This window comes from Nyctereutes procyonoides, unplaced genomic scaffold (assembly GCF_905146905.1).
Source record: "Nyctereutes procyonoides isolate TBG_1078 unplaced genomic scaffold, NYPRO_anot_genome, whole genome shotgun sequence".
Taxonomy (NCBI): domain Eukaryota; kingdom Metazoa; phylum Chordata; class Mammalia; order Carnivora; family Canidae; genus Nyctereutes; species Nyctereutes procyonoides.
Window position 1 is genome coordinate 70,184,392 of NW_026575135.1, and position 25,531 is coordinate 70,209,922.

General features: G+C 48.3%; 1 protein-coding gene across 1 annotated transcript in view; it reads right to left on the reverse strand.

Moving 5' to 3' along the window:
• Positions 1-25,531, reverse strand: part of COL23A1 (collagen type XXIII alpha 1 chain) — a 322,912-nt gene that overhangs the window by 51,684 nt on the left and 245,697 nt on the right. Inside the window, exon 3 of the mRNA XM_055302599.1 lies at positions 15,075-15,119. Coding sequence (XP_055158574.1) covers positions 15,075-15,119 — 45 coding nt within the window. The remainder of the gene's footprint in view (positions 1-15,074; positions 15,120-25,531) is intronic.

Here is a 25,531-nt window from a genome sequence, read left to right on the forward strand (position 1 = left end):
CACACAGCACTCGAGGGGTGTTCCAACTGTTAGGGGTTGGGAAGGAGAGGAGGAAGTCCTAGAAGCTGAGTGGAGAAAGTGCATCGAGGAGGAGGGGGTGGTTGCCTGTGCCCCTCAGTGGACAGCTGGGTAAAATAAAGACCAAGACCAGCCACCGGGGGCGCCTGGGTGGCCCAGTTCGTTAAGCATCTGCCTTCGGCTCAGGTCATGATCTCAGGGTCCTGGGATGGAGCCTTGAGGTGGGCTCCCTGCTCAGCGGGGAGTCTGCTTCTCCCTCTGCCCTTCCTCCTGCTCATGCTCTCTCTCTCTCTCTCTCTCTCAAATAAATAAATAAAATCTTAAAAAATAAAAAGACCAGTCCACTGGCTCTAGCCACGCAGGGGTATGGGCAGGGGCAGTGATTGGTGTGCGAATCTAGTTGGAGATGGTTTCCGGGAGAAGGGAGAAGAGGAATATGGGCAGTGAGAGCTTTCAAGCAGTTTAGCTGCAAAGGTGAGCAAAGACACAGAGCAGGTGCTTTGGGGCGAGGTGGTGGGATCTGTGGGTTGAAAGATGGATGAGATGGAAGGAACATAAGGGTCAGAGAAGGAGGCGGTGGGCTGGGGTGAACTGTGTGAATTGGGGTGCCATGGATGCTGCATTTACTGGTGATGATGAGGCATCAATTAATACCATGGAGGGGAGGTCAGCTGGAGGCCCAGCTCACTTGAGGAGGCCTGGGTGGGTGAGGGGCTTCTTTTTTTTTTTTTTTTTATTTATGATAGTCACACACACACACACACAGAGAGAGAGAGAGAGAGAGAGAGAGAGAGAGAGAGAGAGAGAGGCAGAGACACAGGCAGAGGGAGAAGCAGGCTCCATGCACCGGGAGCCTGATGTGGGATTCGATCCCGGGTCTCCAGGATCGCACCCTGGGCCAAAGGCAGGCACCAAACCGCTGCGCCACCCAGGGATCCCAGGTGAGGGGCTTCTGTGTGCAAATCAAGATCCCCAGGGATCGGGATGCCTGGGTGGCTCAGTGGTTGAGCATCTGCTTTGGCTCAGGGCATGATCCTGGAGTCCTGGGATCGAGTCCCATGTCGGGCTCCCTGCATGGAGCCTGCTTCTCCCTCTGTCTATGTCTCTGCCTCTCTCTCTCTCTCTCTGTGTGTGTCTATCATGAATAAATAAATAAAATCTTAAAAAAAAAAAAGATCCCCAGCAATCCACCCAGAAAGAGTGTTGGTAGGAGGGCCACAGACCCAGGAGCTCAAACCCATGAGCAATGAGGGGGATGTGCCAGGGCCAGGGCTGACTTAACACTCCTCCAATCTCTCCTCTGGTGGCCAGGGTCTGTGTTTTCAAGATGCAGATCTGATCATGATACCCCCATCCCCTCATTTTCCCATTGTTCTTAGGACAAAGGCCCCCAATCCTATACCACTTCCATGCTGTCATCTGTCCCTGACTCTTTACCTGAGCCCCTCAAACCGCCTGTGGGAAGAGAGGCGGTGTTACTAGAGGGTCCTGGGCAGACTGGTGGCTATGGGGACAAAGTGAAGTTGGATCCGCGTTTGAGCATGAGCCAGGATAAATTCCAGATGGATCAAAGACTTACATGTTTTAAAAAAAATCATGAAAATCCTAGAGGAAAACAGACCCATAAATTCAGAGAACAAACTGGTGGTGGCCAGAGGGAAGGGGGAAGATGAGCAAAATGGGTGAAGGGGAGGGGGAGATCCAGGCTTCCGGTTATGGAATGAATAAGTCACGGGTGTGAAAAGCACAGCATAGGGAATAGAGTCAATGGTATTGCAATAATGTATGGTGACAGAGCACAGCACAACCTATAGAGAAGTTGAATCACTGTGTTGTACACCTGAAACTAATGTAACAGCGTGTCGATTATACTTTAAAGATTTTATTTGTTTATTCATGAGAGACACAGAGACAGGCAGAGACACAGGCAAAGGGAGAAGCAGGCTCCCTGCGGGAAGCCCAATGGGGGACTCTATCCCAGGACCCCAGGATCACGACCTGAGCCAAAGGCAGGTGCTCAGCCACTAAGCCATTCAGGTGCCCCCATTTCAATTAAAAAAAATCCCAGAGGAAAGGTCCTTTCTAACTGCAGATGGGAAGCCTTTTCCAATGACAGTTCATAATCCAGAAGCCATAAAGTTAAAGTCTGATTCAACCAGGTAAAACCCCAAATGCCTACAAAGCACCATAAGCAAAGTCAAAAGCACAAGTGGGAAAAATATTTCTGACTCATGTCACAGAGGCAGATACACCTTAATGTAAAAATGCTCCCACAAATCAGCCCTAAACACATCAACAACGTAAGAGAAGAAATAGTCAAAAGACATGGAGAGTTTGCAGAAAATATAAGTAATCTCTAAGTATATGAAACAGAAGCGATTCTTCATTTACAATACAAGGAATGAATGACCGTTAAAACGATCATCACAGCAGATACCCATTTGGCCACATTAAGTAGGGCTTGATATGTATGTGCCGATTGTCACAACAATGATCCTCCTAGAAATGTATTCTGTAGATGTGTTAGCATAAACATAAAAGGACAGGTACATAAAAAATATTCATAGCACAAATATTTGTGATGGCCAAAAATTAGAAACAGGGCAATGGAACTGTGTAAAAGAAAGGATGGTACGGGGATGCCTGGGTGGCTCAGTGGTTGGGGTGCCTGCCTGCCTTCGGCTCAGGGCGTGATCCCGGGGTCCTGGGATCGAGTCCCACGTTGGGATCCCTGCAGGGAGCCTGCTTTTCCCTCTGCCTGTGTCTCTGCGTCTCTCATGAATGAATAAATAAAATCTTAAAAAAAAAGGATGATATGTTTCAACTTTAGATGGAATACCATGCAGCTGGGAAAAAACTAAGGTGATTCTATAAGCTCTAATGCAGAACAAGCTCCAAGGCAAATTGCTACATTTTTAAAATGTATGGAACAGTCTATTACTCTTTATTTGTCCATTTTAGTTAAGGAAAAAAAAACCTGATAGGCTTTTGTTTGGATAATCCTGGTACATCTCTGGGTGTGGACACAGAAAGTGGTCATCAGATTGCCTCTGAGGAGGGGAACCGAACAGTGGGAGAACCGATGTTGTGGGAAGAGACTGACTTTTCACCACTGGGTTCTTTGATGTCACTGGATACACGCATGTGGCTTCTGACACAAGTCCGAAAAGGCAATAAGCTTTAATGAAAAATTGGCTGTAGCGAGGTCTGTGTTTTTGTCTGGTCCTCTAGCTTTGTCTGACTTTTCTCACACATCTCTCTAAATTCCCTCCAAGGAAGCTCAGACTGGGGGGTGCAGAGGGGGGTGGGATGCTCAGTCAGCTGAGCATCCAACTCTTGGTTTCAGCTCAGATTCTGATCTCAGGGTCGGGAGACCGAGCCCCATGTCGGGCTCTGTGCTCAGTGTAGAGTCTGCTTGAGATTGTCTCCCTCTGCCCCTCCTGCTTATGCTCAATCTCTCTCTCTTCCTCTCAAATAAATAAATAAATCTTTAAAGAAGAAGAAAAAGAAAGCTCAGACTGGGATTATCATTGTGAATGCCTGAAGCCCTGAGTAGGCAGCCCAGGGACCTGGTGGGAGCAGGAGCTGTAAGAGTAGCCATCACTCACTCATCCTTGTGCACGCTGGCAACTGCAAGGTTTTTCCCAAACATCTCATTTAATCCCTGCTGCATCCTCACCTCTTCACCGGGCACAGGTTATAGATGAGAACACAGGCTCAGAAAGGTTACGGTGCCCAGAGTCACATCCTGCTCTGATCTGGGCAGAACCCAGACTGTCTGATTCTGAGCCTCACAAAGAAGGGTGGAGAGGATACACTCTGGCAGCAAGAACTCCGATGTTGACTGGGCTTCCCTGCAGTGCCTGGGAGGGCGTGTGGCATGTCTGAGGTCACCAAGCTGGGGAGAGGGCAGCCCAGGCTGGAGGCAGTCTCCTGGGGCCCCAGATCCATGTCTCCAGAGGGGTGGCCAGAGCTGGAGAGTGATCCCATTGCTGGTGGGACAGCTCACATCTAGCCCATCTGAGAGCCTTCAGAGCACACCAGCCACCACTTCTCTCAGGCCCTGCTGGCACCAGACCACCAAGCCACCACTGCTTCACAGTCTCCTAACTGACTACCTCTGGGCACCCCAACCCACCAACCAGTGAGGCCTCTTGAAAATGCCCAGCCCTTCCCAGGGCTTCCCATGGCACGCGGGGTAACACCCAAATTCCCTTGCATAGCTCTCTGGTGTGGCCTGTGGGTGCCCTTGGCCTCAGAACATTCACATCCACCCTGTCCCCGTGGTCGGCAGGCTGCGGCTTTTCCTCCTCTGCCCTCCCTGCTATTTACCTTCCAACTACTTATCATGATCTTTAATTATTATTATTTTTTACAGATTTTATTTACTTATTCATGAGGGACACACACAGAGAGACACACACACAGACATAAGCAGAGGGAGAAGCAGGCTCCTTGCTTTGGCTGACTTTTTGGGGAGCCCGATACAGGACTCAATCCCAGAACCCTGGGATGGTGCCCTGAGCCGGCAGACAGACATTCAACCACTGAGCCACCCAGGCACCCTGACGACCTTTAATTATTAACCCCACTGGTCTGTGTGTGGTTTATCTTCTGCCAGCCTCACCAGTGAGGCGGCTCTCTGAGTGCTGGGACCCCAGCTGCCTGGCTTCATGCTGTCTCTCTGCTGCCTTGTAAAGGGCCTGGCAGGCGCAGCACTTAGTGGATCAGGGAGACCAGATGGGCAGGCATGTGGAGCTGCCTGGCAGGTGGTTACCACTTCCAAGCCCTGGGCACCCAGCCTCATGGCACAGGGTTTGGGCTGTGGCTCCTGTGACCCCTGGAGATGGACCCTTTGACCTGCAGGTAGCTGAGCAGCCATGAGTTATGGACTGGGCTGAGGGCTTGGCTCAGGCCTCCCAGGGGTCGCTGCTTAGAAAGTGAAGCTGGCTGCGGGGCCTCCCAATGACCACGTTCCCCCATGGCCCGGCCTCGTTCTGCACATAGCTTTCAGACATGTGTTCCAGGCATTGCCTGGATCTGTTGACTTTGCCGTCGGCATGTGGGAGCAATGAAATAAGAGCCAGATGACTTGGGAACTCAATAAAATGGGTCAGAATAAAGGGTTCACTGATCCCATGGTCTCTTTAAACAGAATTGATGTGGTCCTAAGGGGTTTCCCAAACCAGCCTCTCTTAGTCCCTCTGGGGAAGAGACATTTCTTGGCTGTTTCCCAAAGGGTATATTCCTGGAAAAGTGAACTGGGAAGAATATTTCCTACTGCCTGGCAGGTGTCCAGCCCACACACGGGGGCAGGGTGGGGAAAGGGGGGATGATCTTGAGATGCCTGAGGCTGCTGGGGCCATGGTCCCTGTGGACAGCCTGCCCCTGGTCCTCTGTGTTGTGCCTGGACTCCTGAGTCCCGCTCTGACCCAGCCCTCTGCCTCTCCCCACTCATCCTGCTCAGGGTAAGTCCTGAGCCTTGAAAACCCAGCCCACCATGAAGATAGAGATCTCCAGCCAGGCTTCTCTGGGACTTTCTCTGACATAGCTGACTGGGCCAAGGGCTTTTAAACTGAGTTTGTGGGTAGATGAAATGAGGCCTACAGATTGGCAAATGCAGAGCCAGTAATGAGTCCGAGAGCTGGCACTTAGCTCGGGTCTCTGGCCCGGATTTAATTTGGCCAGTATTATCAGGGAGGACAGAAAGCTTGGCTCTCCAGCTGAGGAGCTCTAGCTCTTGGGCAGGTGCCTCTTCTCTCTGAGGCTAAGTCTGCTCCTCTGAGTTTAAGGGGTAGTAACCATCCCTGCCTCTCTGAACTGTTACAAAGATTGAGTGACACACTGCACCTGTGTGAAGTGCCCCAGACAGCAGTGGCAGAGAAGAGGCACCAAAAAACAGTGGCAGAGAATCTAGAATGATAGCATTCTCTCTTTCTCTCATTCTCTCTCTGGCATGCATGCCCCTCCCCCCCAGACAACACGAACATGCAAATGCACACCCCTTGGATCGTGCATCTTAGAAACATAGATGGTAGTTTTCTGTGGTTTGGATTCAAGTTGCAGGACAGATCCTAACTTAACAGTCGCTCTGAAGTGTGTTGAGATGGTGCCTCGGAAAGACCTCCAGAATTTTGGCTGTGGCAGCACTGTCACTGAAAAGGGTGCCTCCCTGGGATTCAAGGTTAGGCAGGCCAGCCCAGGCATAGAGGTTGACTCTGGCAATTACCCTGTTCACATACTATGCAGGTCAGGCAGTGGGAACTGATGAGAAGCCCGAGTGGAAAATAAACACATTGGATTTGTTGTTGTTGTTGTTTTGAGTAGGCTCCACAGCCAGCACGGAGCCTGACACAGAACTCGATCCCAGGACCCTGAGATCATGATCTGAGCTGAAATCAAGAGTTGGCCATTCAACTGACTGAGTCACCCAGGCACCCTTCTGTGGATTCCTTATATACATAAGCAAATAAATAACTAAGTAGTGTGATCCAAAAGGCACTCAACATCATAATCAAGAAGGCAATGCAAATCGAGACTACAATGAGACATCACCTCACATCTGTTAGATAGAATGGCTGTTATAAGAAAACAAGTGTTAGTAAGGAGGTGAAGAAATTGGAACCTTTGTGCTTTGTTGGTAGGTTATGTCTGGACTCCTGTTTCTGTTTCATTGTGCTTAAAGGTGTCTGTTTTTAAACCAGTACCATGTTGTTTTGATTACTATAGTTTTATATTATGGTTTGAAACCAGGAAGTGGAATGACTGGCTTTGTTCTTTCTCAGGATTTCTTCAGGTATTTGGGTTTTTTCTTTTAAAGAAACTTTATTTTTTTTAAAGATTTTATTTATTTATTCATTCAGAGAGAGAGAGAGAGAGAGAGAGAGAGAGAGAGAGTGGCAGAGACACAACACAGGTAGAGGGAGAAGCAGGCTCCATGCGGGGAGCCTGATGTGGGACTCAATCCCAAGATTCCAGGGCCATGCCCTGGGCTGAAGGCAGTGCTAAACCACTGAGCCATCCAGGGATCCCCAACTTTATTATTTTTTTAAGATTTTTATTTATTTATTCATGAGAGGGAGAGAGAGAGAGAGAGAGAGAGAGAGAGGCAGAGACACAGGCAGAGAGAGAGAAGTAGGCTCCATGCAGGAAGCCTGATGTGAGACTCGATCCCAGGACTCCAGGATCACACCCTGGGCCGAAGGCAGGCACTAAACCGCTGAGCCACCCAGGGATCCCCAGGTATTTGGGTTTTTAAAATCCATTTACATTTAATGTAATTGCTCAGAAGACAGGATTTATGCATGCCAATTTGCTATTTAATTTCTCTGTGTTTTATGTCTTTTTTCTTCCTCTATTACCCATTATTGCTTCTTTTTTGTTAAATAGATATTTTTTAGTGTACCATTTTAATTCCCTTGTTTCTCTTGCCATACTTTTGGAATAATTGTTTTAGTGGTTGTCTTGGAGTTTATAATTACCATCTTAATAAATAATGTGGCCTGGATGAATAACAATTTGCTTTCTGTTGTAAACAAATACATTGCTCCAATATAGCTGTGTTAGTTATTTCCTTCTTTGTACTTTTGGTTGTACTTTTAGGAAATTACTATTTTATACATCTTAAGCCCATCAACACAGTTTTATTGTTATTGCTCTACACAACTGGTTTTTAAATCAGAAGAGAGAAAAGAGTAACAAATAAGAATATATTTACATTGTCTTTCATATTTACTGTGTAGCTACCTCTTTATTGCTGTATGTGGATTTGTTTTTATTTATTTTTAATTTTTAATTTTTATATTTTTAAAGATTTTATTTATTTATTCATGAGAGACAGAGAGAGAAAGAGAGAGAGAGAGAGAGAGAGGGAGGGAGAGAAAGGCAGAGATACAGGCAGAGGGAGAAGCAGGCTCCATGCAGGAAGCCTGACATGGGACTGGATCCCAGTTCTCCAGGATCAGGCCCTGGGCTGAAGGTGGCGCTAAACCGCTAGGCCACCCGGGCTGCCCTATTTATTTTTATTTTTAAAGCTTTTACTAATTTATTTATTTGAGAGAGACAGAGAGAGATAGAGAGAGGTGGGGAGAGGGGCAGAGGAAGAGGGGCAAGTGGGCTCCCGGCTGAGCAAGGAGCCCAACACGGGGCTTGATCCCAGGCAGGACCCTAAGATCATGATCTGAGCTGAAACCAAGAGTTAGACGCTTAATGTACGGAGCCCCCCAGGCACCACTTCTGTTATGTGGGTATAAATTACTGTCTAGGGGTGCCTGTGTGGTGTAGTTGGTTAAGCATCTGACTCCTGGTTTCAGCTCAGGTAATGGTCTCAGGGTCCTGGGATGAAGCCCGGATCAGGCTTTGGGCTCAGTGGGGAGTCTGATTATCTTCCTCTCCCTCTGCTTCTTCCCCTTGCTTGCACCCTACTCTCTAAAATAAATAAATATTTTTAAAAACACAAATTACTATTTGGTGTCCTTTGGCTTCAAATTGAAGGAATCTTTTTAATATTACCTGTAGGATAGGTTGATAGAAATAAATTCCTTCTTTTTTTTTTTGCTTATCTTGGCATGTTTTAATTTCTTTCACTTTTGAAGTATACTTTTGCTGTAGATTTTCTCTTAACAGTTTTTTTTCCCTTTCATTAATAGCTGATTTCTTTTCAAGAAGAATCTTATTCAAGATTCCTTTTCTGTGATGAGTCATTATTCTCTTGCTCCTTTCAAGATTCTCTCTTCATTTTTTGCTTTTGGCCATGTGGCTACGAGGTGATTAGGTGTGGATCTCTTTGAGTTTTTCCTACTTGGAGTTTGTTAAACTTCCTGTATGTGTAGAATAATATTTTTGTTTATAGCTGGGAAGGTTTTGGCCACTAGTTCTTCTTTATATAGTTCTTCTGCCCCTTTTCTCTCTTCTTTCCTTCTAAGGCCTCCATTGCATGTATGTTGGCACACTTGATATTGTCCTACAGGCAGGTGTCTGAGACTCTGTTCATTTTTCTTCATTCTCTTTTGTCTTTCTTAGACAGGATCATCTCAGCTGATCTATCTTCAAGTTTGCTGATTCTTTCTTCTGCCAGCCCAAATCTACTGTTGAACCTCTACAGTGAATTTTTCATTTCAGTTATTGTAATTTACAGCTTCAGAATTTCTATTTTTTTTAATACTTTTTATCTCTCTCGTGATAGTCTCCATTTGGTGGTATATAATTCTTCTGCTTTCCTTTAATTCTTTAGACTTGGTTTCCTTTAGTTCTTGAAACATAATTTATAACAGTCAACATAAAATTTTTGTCTAGGGGCACCTGGGTGGTTCAGTTGGTTGAGTGCTCATCTCTTGATTTTAGCTCAGGTCATGATTTCAGGGTTGTGAGATTGAGCCCTGCATCTGGCTCTGCGCTCAGCATGGAGTTTGCTTGTCCCTCTTTCTCTGCCCCTCCTCCTGCTCACATTCTCTCTCTCTCTCAAATAAGTAAATAAAGTCTTTTTTTTTTTTAAGATTTCATTTATTTATTTATGAAAGACACACACACACACACACACACACACAGAGGCAGAGACACAGGCAGAGGGAGAAGCAGGTTCCATGCAGGGAGCCCGATGTGGGACTTGATACTGGGACTCCAGGATCATGTCCTGGGATGAAAGCAAGGTGCTAAACCGCTGAGCCACCCAGGGATTTCTGTAAATAAACTCTTTAAAAAAATAAATAAAATCTTTGTCTAGTAAGTCTATTTGGGCTTCTGCACAGTTTTTATTGACTGGGGTGGGTTTTTTTCCCCTTTTTCATTGGCATAGTTTCTTGTATCTTTGTGTATCTCATATATATATATATATATATATATATATATATATATATATATATATTTTTGTTAAACACTGCATTTAAAATACTTTAATGTGGCTACTCTGGAAATCAGCCATCCACTCTCCTTTCCAGGATTTTTTGGTGCAGTTTGTTGTTGCTCTTTGTTTGCTTAGGGGTCTTCCTTGGACTAATTCTCCCAAGCATATACTCTTTGTTATGTGCAGCTTCTGAATTCTCTCTTGGTTAGCTTCATGGTCAGCTTAGACAGAGGTTTCCTTTAATGCCTTAGTCTAGTACAGCCTCCATTCTGTGCCAAGGGGCTCTTTGTGTCTGTTGGAACACAGCTTCAATGCTCTGCCAGCTTGTAATTCTGCCTTTTCCTTCACTTCCTGCTTGAGCAGGGCCTCAAGGTCAGCCAGAAGTGAGAAATTGGGGCTCTTTCAGGTCTGCTGTGGACATGTACACAGCTTTACACATGCATATGCCTTCTAGACTCTCAGGAATATGCTGGACCATTTGGTCAGCTTCTTGCTTGTTCCAATTGATGTTGCTACCTTAGGCAGCTGCAATGTTAAACACTTTCTACTGAGTGTTTTTGGCAAGCATTCTGGCATAGAGCTTTTCCCAGTGAGTGAGCTCTGCATCAGGTCAAATAAATACAAATCCTATGTATGGACTCTTCTTGGAAGTTGACAGATAGTGACAGTTCTCTGGGAAGGAGCATTTGGGGAGCTTCAAATTGTTTTGCTTCCTTCAGTGAGTGCTACTTTTTGCAGGGACTGTGTTTATGAGATTGATGGTTTTTAAGGCTACCATGGAGCTGAGAAATGGACAAGTTAAATGCTACAAACCTCACTGTTCTTAGCAAGGTACTTGTCTTGAATAAATATTTCTTTGGTTGTTACCAGACATTAATTTCCGGGGTTCTGAAAAGGTCGTTTTTCCCCATTAGTGTTATTTTTTTTTAAGATTTTATTTAAATAAATAAATTCATGAGAGACATAGAGAGAGGCAGAGACACAGGAAGAAGGAGAAGCAGGCTCCCTATCGGGAGCCCAATGTGAGACTTGATCCCAGGACCCTGGGATCATGTCCTGAGCTGAAGGCAGATGCTCAACCACTGAGCCACCCAGGTGCCCCTCCCCCCTAGTGTTCTTGCTGCGTTTTATGGAGAAGCCGATTTTCAGAGGTCCTTGCTCTACTATTCCAGAAGTGCTTCTTCCACTGGATTTTTAGAAAAGGTTTCTTGGGGTCAGGGTAGATTAAAAATCCTAGCACAAACATGGTAAGATGGACCTGCATGACTGTAGTAGAGCTGATAGGTAACTATCCTTTAAAGTACTAGTTCTTAAGCCACAGAAACTTTTGGAACTCTGAGATCTAAAAACCCCTCCAAGGACCAGGGCAGAAAGTGAACGGCAAAACCAGGCCAAGTGGTCTCCATGGGCTACTGAACAAATGAAGAGAACATTGTTGTATGAATCAGAACACAAAATATAAATGATTATCTTCTAACAATCATTTACAAACTATATGGCTACTGTTTTAGAATTTTTCAGTGAGGGACCCCTGGGTGGCTCAGTGGTTGGGCATCTGCCTTCGGCTCAGGGCGTGATCCCGGGATCTGGGATCGAGTTCTGCATTGGGCTCCCCCCAGGGAGCCTGCTTCTCCCTCTGCCTATGTCTCTGCCTCTCTCTCTGTGTCTCTCATGAATAGACAAATGAAATCTTTAAAAAAATATAGAATTTTTCAGTGGAACTCACAGAATGGTTTCCTACCCTAGGGGTCACAAACTCCTGGGAGTGCATGTGGAGTAATTGACGGTCCTCAAATCCAAATGGAAAGGAAGCATCATGAGTAGAGTGAATACATCTGTTTTGTACTTAGATGTACTTTCAAGTGTATACTGCCACTAATAAAGACACAGATCTATTTAAAGCAACAACAACAATAACAGAACCCTAGTACCAAGACTGTTGACCTAAGGTACACAGCTGCAGAGACCAGGGGAGCGCCTCCATTTGTCTCTGCAGGTTTAGCATGGGCACTAGCCAAGCAGCATTTGACTGCTTCCTTGTGTCTTCCTGGCTCCTAACCTTTTATCCATCATTTGTCCACCAATCCCTCTTTCCCTCTTCTTCCTCCCTTTCCTCATTCCTTCCTGTCAACAAGCATTTACTGACCATCTCCTGAGTGCCTAAGGGTCCAGTCCCGGCTCCAAGGAGCCCCTGGTATGCCTGGGTGGCTCAGTGGTTGAGCATCTACCTTCAGCTCAGGCCCTGGTCCCCGGGTTCTGCGATTGAGTCCCACATTGGGCTCCCTGCATGGAGCCTACTTCTCCCTCTGCCTGTGTCTCTGTCTGTCTCTCTCTCATGAAAAAATAAATAAAATCTTAAAAAGAGAGAGAGAGAAGGACAAGTGTGCAGAGCAGACCACCACAACCAGGCACAGAGGTGCTGGGACAGAGGCAGATATCTGGGGATGGGGGAGATGGGGAGAGTGGATGGTCATGGGGAAAAGAGCGTCTGGATGGAAAAAGCATCCTGCCCAAGGTCCCTAGAAAGAGGACCCCAGAGTGCAAGAGTAGTGTTGGGCTTCTGGGGCTGAGAAATGGGGGAGATAAGAAATCTATTCCATTATGATGGAGGTGCATAAACACTGTAGGGTTCTGGAGGCATTTCTAGGCAAAGACTCTCTCGGCCTGGGTCAGCTCTGTCTGTAGGTCCGTGGCGGCAGCTGTAGCAGGAAGGCATCTCGGCCAGATATCGGTCCACCAGACAAAAAGAGCCCTTCTCTGCCTGGTTTGTACAAGGGAAGACACCAAAGTCAGGATGTGCGTGGATATGAAACTATCTGGAAATAAACAGGAGGCCCAGCCAAAGCTAATCCGAGAGGGACATCTGCTCTGTGCTGCTCACACCATTCCCCGAAAGGCAGAGAATTAGGACCCTGTGTGGGAAAGGGCAGGAAGGAGGTGCTGCCCATCCCTTGGCCAGCTGCTGACCTCACACAAGACACTTATCCACTTGGAGCCTCAGTTTCCTTATCTGCAAATTGGGGATGATAACACATTCTTATCTTTTCCATGGCTCTGTGAGGGTCACATGAGATGAAGGCCTTCAGAAGACCCAGCACAGAGGCCCAACAAATCCTTGTCTTTCTTTGACTTTCAGATGTTTTTTTTTAAAGTTTTTATTTATTTATGCATGAGAGACACAAAGAGAGAGGCAGAGACATAGGCAGAGAGAGAAGCAGGCTCCCTGCGGGGAGTCCAATGTGGGACTTGATCCCAGGACCTCGGATCACGCCCTGAGCTGACTGCAGATGCTCAACCACTGAGCCACCCAGGTGTCCCTGACTTTTAGATTGTTTTAAACTGGAGTCCTAATTCAAATGGATTTTTGAGTAAACTGGGTAATATTATACTTTGTCCTAAAACAAGTCACCATGTAGTCCTCATTTCCTTTCCTAAAGGACATCAGAAGCTACAATAAAATGCAACGAAACCTTTTACAAGAGTAGGAAAGAGAGGTGAGTCATGAAGTGTGTTGTGGAAAGCTGGTGTGTGTGTGTGTGTGTGTGTGTGTGTGGCGGCGGGATTACACACAAAACCCAGAGTAAAGAGAAGTTCTAGCAACCAAACACAAAACAGCCTCAGCTCTGGAAGTCAAAGTGTGCAGAGATCCATGAAGAGTGTTTCCTAGCAGTGAATTCTAGGGCGTTTATCTTGAAGTCCTCTACCTAAGGAATTAGATAGGGCAAGCAGGCAGTGGTACAGGAGTGGGAAGCCCATGCTGGTGCCAGGGAGAAGACTCTGAGGTCCAGAGAGAATGTGCTCCCCTGTTGCCCCCTGGGTTACAATCTGCCTGGGGTCCCATAGGGGCTGGGCTCCTCTGGCATCAGCTACTACGCTCTCCTGGTGAAGCTGCTTAGGAGCTGAGCATGTGTGCATTCATTCCTTCTCTGTCGTGTGGACGTGCTTCCCCTGAGCTTGCTGGGTGCTGGGCTCTGCACTGGGTGCCGAAGACTCAGGGTGGGAGCCCCTAGCCAGCTGGGTCAGAGGAGGCTTTTTGGAGGAGATGCCTGAACTAGATGTAAGGACAAATAGTAATGAACTTGGACAGAGACTCTGGGTAGAGGAGGAGATATCGTGGGCAGGCTCGGGGTGGGAGGCCCTGACCCCCAGGTAAGATTGGAGGGGGAGACATTGTGGGGTCAAGGACTCCCCTAGAGTCTGCATGGGGAGGCGGAGGCCAGAAGTCTCCCTGAGATGATGGGGAGCCTGAGAAGAGCATGTAGGGTGGCAGGTGCTGGGTTTGGGGTGGGCAACATTCAGCCCCCCGGCCCAGAGATGACTTGGTGTCATCAATATCATGGGGGAGCTGGAGCCACAGGGTGGCAGAGAGGACAGAAAAGGGCCACAGGCAGGCTTATTTGAGAGTCAGGTAGGGTCCCAGGGAACAGGTGGAGAGGGAGGGGTGGGAGATGCGGGAGCAAACAGACTGGAGCTGAGCCAGGAACACGGGGGCAGGGCCGACAGTCAGGGTCAAGGAAGAGATGGCACAGGGGCACAGCGTCTGCCAGCATGGCCATGGGAGGTCAGAGGGCCTCTGGGCAAACTGATGTCGGTGGCAAGGCTGTGGAGGGACCAGAGGCCTGGGATGATGGAAGCTGAAGGTGTGGAGCAGGGGTGGGCACCAGGTAGGTCTAGAAGCTTCACGGCCACAGGGTAGGGGGTGTGCAGGGTGAGTGCATTTTGGGTGGAATGAAGGTGGCAGAAGGGAGGGGGCGGCAAGTATAGGTGAGTCTGCGGGCCGAGTGTCAGGACAGTGGAGGAGTCCCCTCCTGGGACTGTGCCTGGGGAAGGACAGTCCAGGTCTGGGAAGGGCAGGGGATGCACCCAGCAGGCCAATTCATTGTACGGAGGGACCCCTGGTAGAGACAGGGGCTGGTGGAACCATCACTAGCTCCCACAAAGGGAAGAGGATGTTGCAGGGGCTGACAGTGACCTTTGGGAGTGGCCAAGGGCGCAGAGGGACTGGAAGCACAGATGCGGAGAAGCCAAGGTAGACAGTATTGGACACTGGGGCTTAGGGGACAGTGGCCAGCTGTGAGGGAGAGGAAGGCCCGGCCCCGGGGTCCAAGCATCCCAAGTTACGAGGAGGAACAGGTACTGGCACCTGCGGCCGGGTGTCAGGCCAAGGGCGGACTTGCAGGCCTGGGTTTGGAAATCAAGAAAACCAAGGACTCACCAGGGTCGCCTCTTCTTCCAGCCTTGCCACGCCGTCCGGGAGGGCCTGGGCAGGAGAACAAGACACCGGTTGAGAAGGGAAGCCAGGGGATTTGAGTGCAGCCCACCCAGCTCTGTGTCCCTGCTGGCCACACAGAGACATGTCGTGGCCTTCCAAATACCCGAACTCGGGAACAAGAGGCACTGTCTTGTCCACTGCCTGTCCCTCCTCCACCACCTGGAACTTTCCGTACCTCCCTCCCCCAGAGCCCAGGGGGGAGCAGCTGATGAATTGCTCATGTTTTATGGCACTTAAAACCCACACCAATGTGCGATGTCCTGTGTCCACAGATTTGCTTTTTTAAGATTTTATTTTTTTATTCATGAGAGACACACAGAGAGAGCAGAGACATAGGCAGAGGGAGAAGCAGGCTCCATGTAGGGAGCCTGATGTGGGACTTGATCCCAGGACCCTGAGCCAAAGGCAGAAGGTCAACCACTAAGCCACCCAGGGGCCTCCATCTTAGCCATTTTTAAGTGAACAGTACAGAAGTGTTAACTGTACACATGTTGTGCAAACAGAGCTCTAGAACCTTTTCATTCTGGAAGATTTGAAACTCTATCTGTGTAACAACTCCCCTTTCCCTATCTTCCAGCCCCTGGCAACCACCACTCTTATTTTGTTTCTAAGAGTTTGCTTATTCTAGGCATCTCATTTAGGGGCAATCATACAGCATTTTTTTGTGACTGGCTTATGTCACATTGTATAATGTCCTCAAAGTTCATCCATGTGGTAGCAAGTGACAACTTCCTTCTTTTTTTTCTTAATTAATTAATTTATTTATTTATGATAGTGAGAGAGAGAGAGAGGCAGAGACACAGGCAGAGGGAGAAGCAGGCTCCATGCACCGGGAGCCCGACGTGGGATTCGATCCCGGGTCTCCAGGATCGCGCCCTGGGCCAAAGGCAGGCGCCAAACCGCTGCGCCACTCAGGGATCCCCAACTTCCTTCTTTTTAAGGCTGAATAATATTCCACCGTATGCATACACCATGTTTTCTTTTTTTTTAAGCTTTCAAAGGCTTTAATTAATTAATTAATTAATTAATTAATTGGCTTTTATTTATTTATTTATTTTTAATTGGAGTTCAGTTTGCCAACATATAGCATAACACCCAGTGCTCATCCCACCAAGTGCCCCCCTCAGTGCCTGTCACCCATTCACCCCCACCCCCCACCCACCTCCCCTTCCACTACCCCTTGTTCATTTCCCAGAGTTAGGAGTCTCTCATGTTCTGTCACCCTCACTGATATTTTCACTCATTTTCTCTCCTTTCCCTTTATTCCCTTTCACTAATTTTTATATTCCCCAAATGCATGAGACCACATACTGTTCGTCCTTTTCCAATTGACTTACTTCACTCAGCTTAATACCCTCCAGTTCCATCCACGTCGAAGCAAATGGTGGGTATTTGTCATTTCTAATGGCTGAGGAATATTCCATTGTATACATAGACCACATCTTCTTTATCCATTCATCTTTCGATGGACACCGAGGCTCCTTCCACAGTTTGGCTATTGTGGACATGGCTGCGAGAAACATCGGGGTGCAGGTGTCCCGGCGTTTCATTGCATCTGAATCTTTGGGGTAAATCCCCGCAGTGCAATTGCTGGGTCGTAGGGCAGGTCTATTTTTAACTCTTTGAGGAACCTCCACACAGTTTTCCAGAGTGGCTGCACCAGTTCACATTCCCACCAACAGTGTAAGAGGGTTCCCTTTTCTCCACATCCTCTCCAACATTTGTGGTTTCCTGCCTTGTTAATTTTCCCCATTCTCACTGGTGTGAGGTGGTACCTCATTGTGGATTTATATTTCCCTGATGGCAAGTGAGAAATGCAGAGCATTTTCTCATGTGCATGTTGGCCATGTCTATGTCTTCCTCTGTGAGATTTCTCTTCACGTCTTTTGCCCAATTCATGATTGGATTGTTTGTTTCTTTGCTGTTGAGTTTAAGAAGTTCTTTATAGATCTTGGAAACTAGCCCTTTATCTGATAGGTCATTTGCAAATATCTTCTCCCATTCTGTAGGTTGTCTTTAAGTTTTGTTGACTGTTTCTTTTGCTGTGCAAAAGCTTCTTATCTTGATGAAGTCCCAATAATTCATTTTTGCTTTTGTTTCTTTTGCCTTCGTGGATGTATCTTGCAAGAAGTTACTGTGGCCAAGTTCAAAAAGGGTGTTGCCTGTGTTCTCCTCTAGGATTTTGATGGAATCTTGTCTCACATTTAGATCTTTCATCCATTTTGAGTTTATCTTTGTGTCTGGTGCAAGAGAGTGGTCTAGCTTCATTCTTCTGCATGTGGATGTCCAATTTTCCCAGCACCATCTATTGAAGAGACTGTCTTTCTTCCAGTGGATAGTCTTTCCTGCTTTATCGAATATTAGTTGACCATAAAGTTCAGGGTCCACTTCTGGGTTCTCTATTCTGTTCCATTGATCTATGTGTCTGTTTTTGTGCCAGTACCACACTGTCTTGATGACCGCAGCTTTGTAGTACAACCTGAAATCTGGCATTGTGATGCCCCCAGATATGGTTTTCTTTTTTAAAATTCCCCTGGCTATTCGGGGTCTTTTCTGACTCCACACAAATCTTAAAATAATTTGTTCTAACTCTCTGAAGAAAGTCCATGGTATTTTGATAGGGATTGCATTAAACGTGTAAATTGCCCTGGGTAACATTGACATTTTCACAATATTAATTCTGCCAATCCATGAGCATGGAATATTTTTCCATCTCTTTGTGTCTTCCTCAATTTCTTTCAGAAGTGTTCTGTAGTTTTTAGGTAATAGATCCTTTACCTCTTTGGTTAGGTTTATTCCTAAACACCACGTTTTCTTCATCCATTCATCTCATCGGGTGATGGATGCTTGGGTCGCTTCTACCTCTTGACCATTGTGAACAGTGCTGGGATGGACAGGGGTGTACAACCATTGCCTCAGTATCCTCTTTCCATGGGATGCCTGGGTGGCTCAGTGGTTGAGTGTCTGCCTTTGGCTCAGGGCATGATCCCCGGGTCCTGGGATTGAGTCCTACATCGGGTTCTCCATGGGGAGCCTGCTTCTCCCTCTGCCTATGTCTCTGCCTCTCTCCCTGTGTCTCTCATGAATAAACAAATAAAATATTTGAAAAAAATCCTCTTTCCAATGCTTTTGGATATATATCATACAGCAATTCTAGTTTTACTTTTTGGAGGTACCTCCGTACTGCCTTCTGTGCTGATACCACCATTTTACATTCCCACCAACGAAGGCTTCAATTTCTCCATAGCTTCACTGACACTTGTTAGGCTGCCCTAATGGGTATGATGTGATATTGCATTGTCGTTTTAATTTGCATTTCCTTAATAATAATTAATGATGTTGAGCATCTCCTCTTAGACCTGTTGGCTGTCTATATGTGTGTCTTCTTTGGAGAAATGTTTATTCACTGTCCGTTTTTTAGTTGGATTTTTGTCATTGTTGAGTGACAGAGTTTCATATTCTGGATATTAACCCCTTATCAAGCACATGGTTTGCAAACAGCGTCTCCCATTCTATAGGTTGTCTTTGTGCTCTGTTGATGGTTTCCTTTGCTGGTTGGAAGTTTTTAAGTTTGATGTGGTCCATTTTATCTACTTTTGCTTTTGTTGCCTTTTTAACCTTTTGAGTTAATTTTTGTCTATAGCGTGAGGTAAGGGTCCCACTTCAATTCTTTTGCATGCAGATATTCAGTTTTCCCAACACCACTTGTTTAAGAGACTGTCTTTTCCCGACTATATAGCCTTGGCACCTTTGTTGAAGATCATTTGATCATCTAAGTGATATAGCCCTGAATATTGAGAGCAGAAATTAATGCCAGTTACATGGCTCTTGTTTTCCCTTAATACCAGACACAGACCTTGAGTTTTGTGCTGGAATCACCCATGGGCCATGTTGACTTGGCATGGCTGAGATTCTGGCATTCTCATAACAGACAACAGCTCCTCACACTGGCAAGGGACTTGCAGCTTATAGAGGACCTCCAGGTCTGTAACCTCAGTTGAGGCCTGCTCACGCCCATACCACTGGGTCACTGGCCAACTTGACATCTCCATGTGGATTTCACCAACATCTCGGGCCTGTTGTGGCTGAAACATACATCCTGGTCTCCTTCCCAGCTGGTGTGTGCAGCAGGCCTGGCGTTAGGCTTTTTTTCCTCTCTGGGCACATCTGTTTTCAGGGAGAATGAGGGTGTGGGAACAGGAACCCCACTGGCACACAGAGCATCATGCTTCTCTGCTTGTAAGAGGAAAAAGGCCCACTTTCACTCACAAGGCCCAGTGCGTTGGTCAGGTCACTGGCTTCCAGGCTTTCACCAGGCCACAGAAGCTCATGCTTGGCTCAGCAAGCCTCAGCAAGCACGTTTGGGCCTCAGACTGAGGGGGGACATGGCAGGAGGGGGGTCTCACAAGTGGGAGAGTAAGACAGGCTCTTCCTGGGTCTGAAAGCTAGAGCACACCATGGTTTCCTGCTGGTCATTACTGGGCATGACTGTAAAATTCTCTGTCTGTGTAACTCAAGCCAGATGAAGATATTTGCCTTCGTTGAGGCAGCTGAACTAATGGATTTGTCTGGTGGTTCTCCTGGGTGGCATGGTTAGGCAGAAAGCCCAATGAGGAGGGGTGCTAGCAGGCAAGCAGCTGCCTGGGCAGGGTGCAGCTGCCCGGGCTCTGCCTCCCAGAGCCTTTGGGGAAGTTTCCAGCAGGCCTGGAGTGGGGTAAGGCCCAGATATCCCTGGGCATCCAGGGCCTGTGGGGCTGCAGGCTCATGAGGCTGGGTGGGACTCCCAACTGAAAGGGCCTAGGTAGAAAAAAGAGAATGAGCCTGATGCACTTGAACCCTCTCCAAGGCCAACCCAAACCAGACACTAGAGGCTGCAGCATGAACAACTCACAAACTGACGATTGGTCAACCCTTTGTGCAAACTAGCGAAAGCAGGCCCCTGGCCCAGTGGTTTGCCCCAGAACTTTCTCCTTGCTGTTTTTCTCCTTTTCCTTCCTTTGTCCAGTGGGAAAACCTCTCCCACTGCCAGCACACACTCAGACATTCAGGCTGCCCTAGGAGGCATCTGGGAATTTGTCTAGATTGGCCTGGTATGTACAGATGGGAAAAGTGAAGTTTTGAGGGGGAACGCAGGTCTTGCCCAAGGATGCTGTTGGAAAAGCTGTTCCAGCTGGAAAATCTGCATGTGATGAAGCCCAGGTCCTGCCCCACCTCCGCATGGGACCCACACAGTGGCATCTGTGAGGTGTCTTTCCAGTGGCTGCGTACAACAGACACCAACCAGACGGTGGCAGCGCAAGAGGAGAAAGACATGACTCATATGGCTGTCTGCCTGGAGTAGTTTACTCAACCTCTCTGGGCCTTAGGTCCCAACCCACAAGGGTGGAATTTCAGGGGTGGCAGGATTATAGGTGCCGTGCAGAGCCATTAAACAGAAGGGCTGGAGCGTTTCTACCAGCTGCACAAATGAGGGGCCTATTTGGGATCCCAATAAGTAACTGGCTGGATGGGCCTTTGGGTCTTTGGAACATGGGGGCACTGATGTAAATGGGCTCTTATGTGTCCCCCAGGGTGGGTAAAGCCTGACACAAAGCAGCTGCACTCCAGTGACTTTGTGGGCAGGGTTGGAATCCAGATGCAAGGCCAGTCTGAGGATTTTCCATGTTCTTCCTCGTGGTCTGCCTGCAGACTTAGAGATCAGGACGCATGGGCTGGGCATGGGGTTTCTCAAAGAAATCCTGAGGTTTCAGGCCAAGCCTGGGCTCCAGCCAGCTGCAAAATGACCATAGATGCCTACAACAACCATCTGCATAGTAAGTAACCGCGGAGGATGAGGGTTTTCGCAAGCATCGTTTGAAGCCAGACAACATGGGGCCGTTTCTAACTCATAAAAATCTCATCTCTGGTTAGGCTAGAGAACTCACGCCACTTACCAGTGGGGTTCCAAAGCAGGGCCCGAGCGCCAACAGGCTCCTCTGGAGGTCTGAACTCTGGGGATGTGGCTCTCAAAGTGGTGGTCTCCTCAAGTGTAACTGGCACCAACCTCCCCTGGGACCCCTCTTCCAGCAACATCTGCCTTATTACAGCCCTGGGCCTGCCCACCTGGCCAGGTCACATGGGGGATAGCCTGCCCAGGCTCCAGTGGGTGGGGATTGGTGACCTGCGAGTCACCCAGTCCTCGGCCCTCCCCACGCTCTTCCCTCCTGCTGGCCCCTAAATGCTGAGGCTTTTGCACAATTCATCTTATTGAGTCTATACACAGTTCTAGAAAGTGTTTTCATCTCTTTCCACTCTCTTCTCCTTCAAGACTGAGGAAAAGGAGGGGTACCCAGTAGCTCAGCGGTTGAGCATCAGCCTTTGGCTCAGGGCGTGATCTCGGGATCAAGTCCCGCATCGGGCTCCCTGCATGGAGCCTGCTTCTCCCTCTGCCTGTGTTTCTGCCTCTCTCTCATGAATAAATAAATAAAATCTTAAAAAAAAAAATAAGAAATGCTCTCAGGGTCCTCAGCTCCCAAGGGCTGGAGCATGACCGTGAGTTCAGGTTGGCCTCTTGGAGACCACAGAAATGTCGTTGGCCGAGCGGCTGATGGCCGTCCACAGTGGAGTGTCTCCTGAGAGCCTGGCACTGTGCAGGCCCAGGGGCCGGCGGTGTCCCTGGGATCACACAGCAAGGAGACGGCAGAGCAGGGATTTAAACCCAGGTCTGTGTGACTCCAGCGCTTGTCTTCTGAACTCCTCGGTCGTTGTGATCAAGGCCAAGCTCTTCTCATCATCCCAGGGCGTATCCGGAGCCTCCTGCAGGCTTCGGACCTGGCCCTTCTCATGGGCATCGGAGGCCCCTTTATCTGACCCTCTTCCCAGAACTTGGGGAGGGGCCTGGGGGTCTGGTCGCCTCCTTGTGGTGGCCTGAGGCCCTGGGGCCATCGTGGGAGTATGTGTTGAGTAGAGAAAGCAGAGGATGTCCCTGGATGTGAGCTTATGGGATCAGATCATTAAAACTTCTCCCCAAATAATTTTGTTTTCTAAGTTTCAGACCAACATTTGGGGAAGGGGAGTGTTCTCTGTGCTCATTTCCTGCCCGGGCTCAAGAAGCCCCGTGTCCCTTGCAGAATTGGGGGACACCTCTGGAGGGGCCTGGAGGATATGGCCCTCCTGGAGGGGCTCTGCTGCCTGGAGTAGGTGGCCAGCTGGCAGGTTGCTCGAGCGTGGCCGGCACCAAGGGCCATGTTGTCCTCTGGGAATTAAAATCCCTTAGCTTCTTACTCAGCAAATACAGCTCATTCCAAAAGGGGTTTATTGTTCCCACAGGCTCCACCATCCATCATGCCACGGGGAGCCCTGCTGCTTTTTGGAAGGTCCTGAAGCAGTTTGGAAAACCAATGCCACAGGCTGCTGAGGTGGTCGGGCAAGTGTGTGTTTGGGACAAGGGTTGTGTCCAGACTGGTGACAGATCCCTACGGCCCCAGTGACCAGACCTTAGCCCACTCAGATATCATGCCATTCAGTGGCCTCAAATGTGAACACTGCTCTTTTCTCCAAAGGAGTTGATAATACTGATGGCCCCAGAGGCCCCCTGGCGGTATTAAAAACAACAGGTAGGCAACACCATTTATTGTCTGCTTTATGGTTGGTACTAATCTCGGTTCCACAGTATTAACCCATCTATTCTTTGCGTCGAACTTATGAGGACTTCATCAAGATAAGAAACTTTTGCACAGCAAAGGATACAGTCAACAAAACTAAAAGACAACCTACAGAATGGGAGAAGATATTTGCAAATGACGTATCAGGTAAAGGGCTAGTTTCCAGGATCTATAAAGAACTTCTTAAACTCAACAGCAAAGAAACAATCCAATCATGAAATGGGCAAAGGACATGAAGAGAAATCTCACAGAGGAAGACATAGACATGGCCAACATGCACATGAGAAAATGCTCCGCATCACTTGCCATCAGGGAAATACAAATCAAAACCACAATGAGGTACCACCTCACACCAGTGAGAATGGGGAAAATTAACAAGGCAGGAAACCACAAATGTTGGAGAGGATGCGGAGAAAAGGGAACCCTCTTACACTCTTGGTGGGAATGTGAACTGGTGCAGCCACTCTGGAAAACTGTGTGGAGGTTCCTCAAAGAGCTAAAAATAGACCTGCCCTATGACCCAGCAATTGCACTGCTGGGGATTTACCCCAAAGATAGAGATGCAATGAAACGCCAGGACACCTGCACCCCGATGTTTCTAGCAGCCATGTCCACAATAGCCAAACTGTGGAAGGAGCCTCGGTGTCCATCGAAAGATGAATGGATATAGAAGATGTGGTTCATGTATACAATGGAATATTCCTCAGCCATTAGAAACGACAAATACCCACCATTTGCTTCAACGTGGATGGAACTGGAGGGTATTATGCTGAGTGAAGTAAGTCAATCGGAGAAGGACAAACAGTGTATGTTCTCATTCATTTGGGGAATATAAATAATAGTGAAAGGGAATATAAGGGAAGGGAGAAGAAATGTGTGGGAAATATCAGAAAGGGAGACAGAGCATAGAGACTCCTAACTCTGGGAGGCGAACTAGGGGTGGTGGAAGGGGAGGAGGGCGGGGGGTGGGGGTGAATGGGTGATGGGCACTGAGGGGGACACTTGACGGGATGAGCACTGGGTGTTATTCTGTATGTTGGCAAATTGAACACCAATAAAAAATAAATTTATTATAAAAAAAACTTATGAGGAAAGCTACCATTGTCATCCCCATTTTATAGGCGAAACTGAGGCACAGACAGATGAACTGACCCTCTGAGTCAGTAGGTGGGGCCACACCGTGTAGACCATGAGTGTGAGCATCGAAACCCTGCCATCTGCCTCCCTCACAAGGAGATGCTTGCTGGAGGGGACAGGGGCCAAACAGTCCACAAGTTCTAGAACCACTTCTTGGCATCTGTTATTATTATGTTTTATAAAACACTGGGAACCACACAAAATGGAAGGCGTCTGGGGAAGGCTCTCAGAGGCCTGGGAATTAAAGACAGAATTAAAAGGCCACATGCTGCCACAGGCACCGGAGCCCTGACATGACTCGGGCCGGAGGCTGGCATGCCCTCCTCACGCCATCCCAAGTGCCCGCTGTTTCCAGGCTGGTTCCTGTGTCTGAGTCAGGAGCGGCTTTAATAAAGTTTTAAAACAGGGTCAAGGAGTTCAGACCCGTTACTCATGCCGGTGGCACACCAGACCCAAGGGGGCCTGGCGGGAAGGGCTCTGGTGAGGTGGGGACAGTAAGCCCCAGGAGGAAGACGGACACGCTGCCACACGCTGAGCCATACAGGCCACACGCTGGGTGCTCCTGCCTGCTCTTTAATCCCGATCGTAACTCAGAGCTGTGGATGCGGACAGGGACGGAGACCCAAAGGGTGCCCTGTCCAAGTCACAGAGCCAGTCAGGAACCAAAAGTGGGGCTCAGGCGGGTCTGCCAGCACCCTTGCCAGCACCCGCGCTGCCCCCCCAACCCCAAGTGCCTTATTTTCAGGGAAAATGGACTGTGGTTTAGGTACCAGAGCTACAGTTATGGGATGTCTCATCCAGAGGCAAGAGCAAGAACGACCTAGAAAGAAGCAGAATGTGGGTGGATGAGGGCTTCCAGCTCCAAGTGATGGGGCTCACGGAAGGGAAGCTCCCGGGGCTTCTGTGTTGTAGCCTAGAGACTTCCAGGGACTTCCTGAAGGATCCTTTTGAGTAACAGGTGTAAGGCACGTAGGTAGCACATGTCGGGGCCACCCGGTCACAGGCCATTCCTTGGACTTGGCAGAGCGCCTCCCCACTGCCCTTGGCTCAGACGACAAAAGCAGCAAAGCAAACTCTCATGAAGAGTGAAACGCTGTTCAGAGGGGCTGGGACACACCAGGGCGCTTCCCTCCCACGGGGCTCAAGGCCACGAGAGCATCTCCAAAGGCTGAGGAGGCCTGGACCGGAAGGGGAGTGTAGGGAGAGACCCCAGAAAAGGGAGAGGACCTTCCTGGGCTCCCGAAAGGTGGAGCTTGAGAGGTAGCCTGTATATGGAAAGAGCTGGGGCCCAGGCGAAGAAAGGTAATCGATCCTGAGAACCGTGGCTGCACCGGGCGTACACCCGGGGCACTGGCCAAGGGTAGCTGGTGTTGGGTGGAAGAGCTTGGGGTGACCTCCGTCTGTGTCCGTGCACATCGGCATCTCCCTAGAGCCGATCACCTCCTGAGATCCTGTCTCCTGTTGGAGAACAGACTCCAGAGAGGCACACAGAAACGAGCACACCTCAAATATAACAAATTCTTCCCCTTCCCATTCACCCCAAAGCCTTAATCATTGACATATGGGCCAGAGGATCCCTCCAGACTTAAGGAAGGCCAGGATTTACCGCTTTCAGAGAAG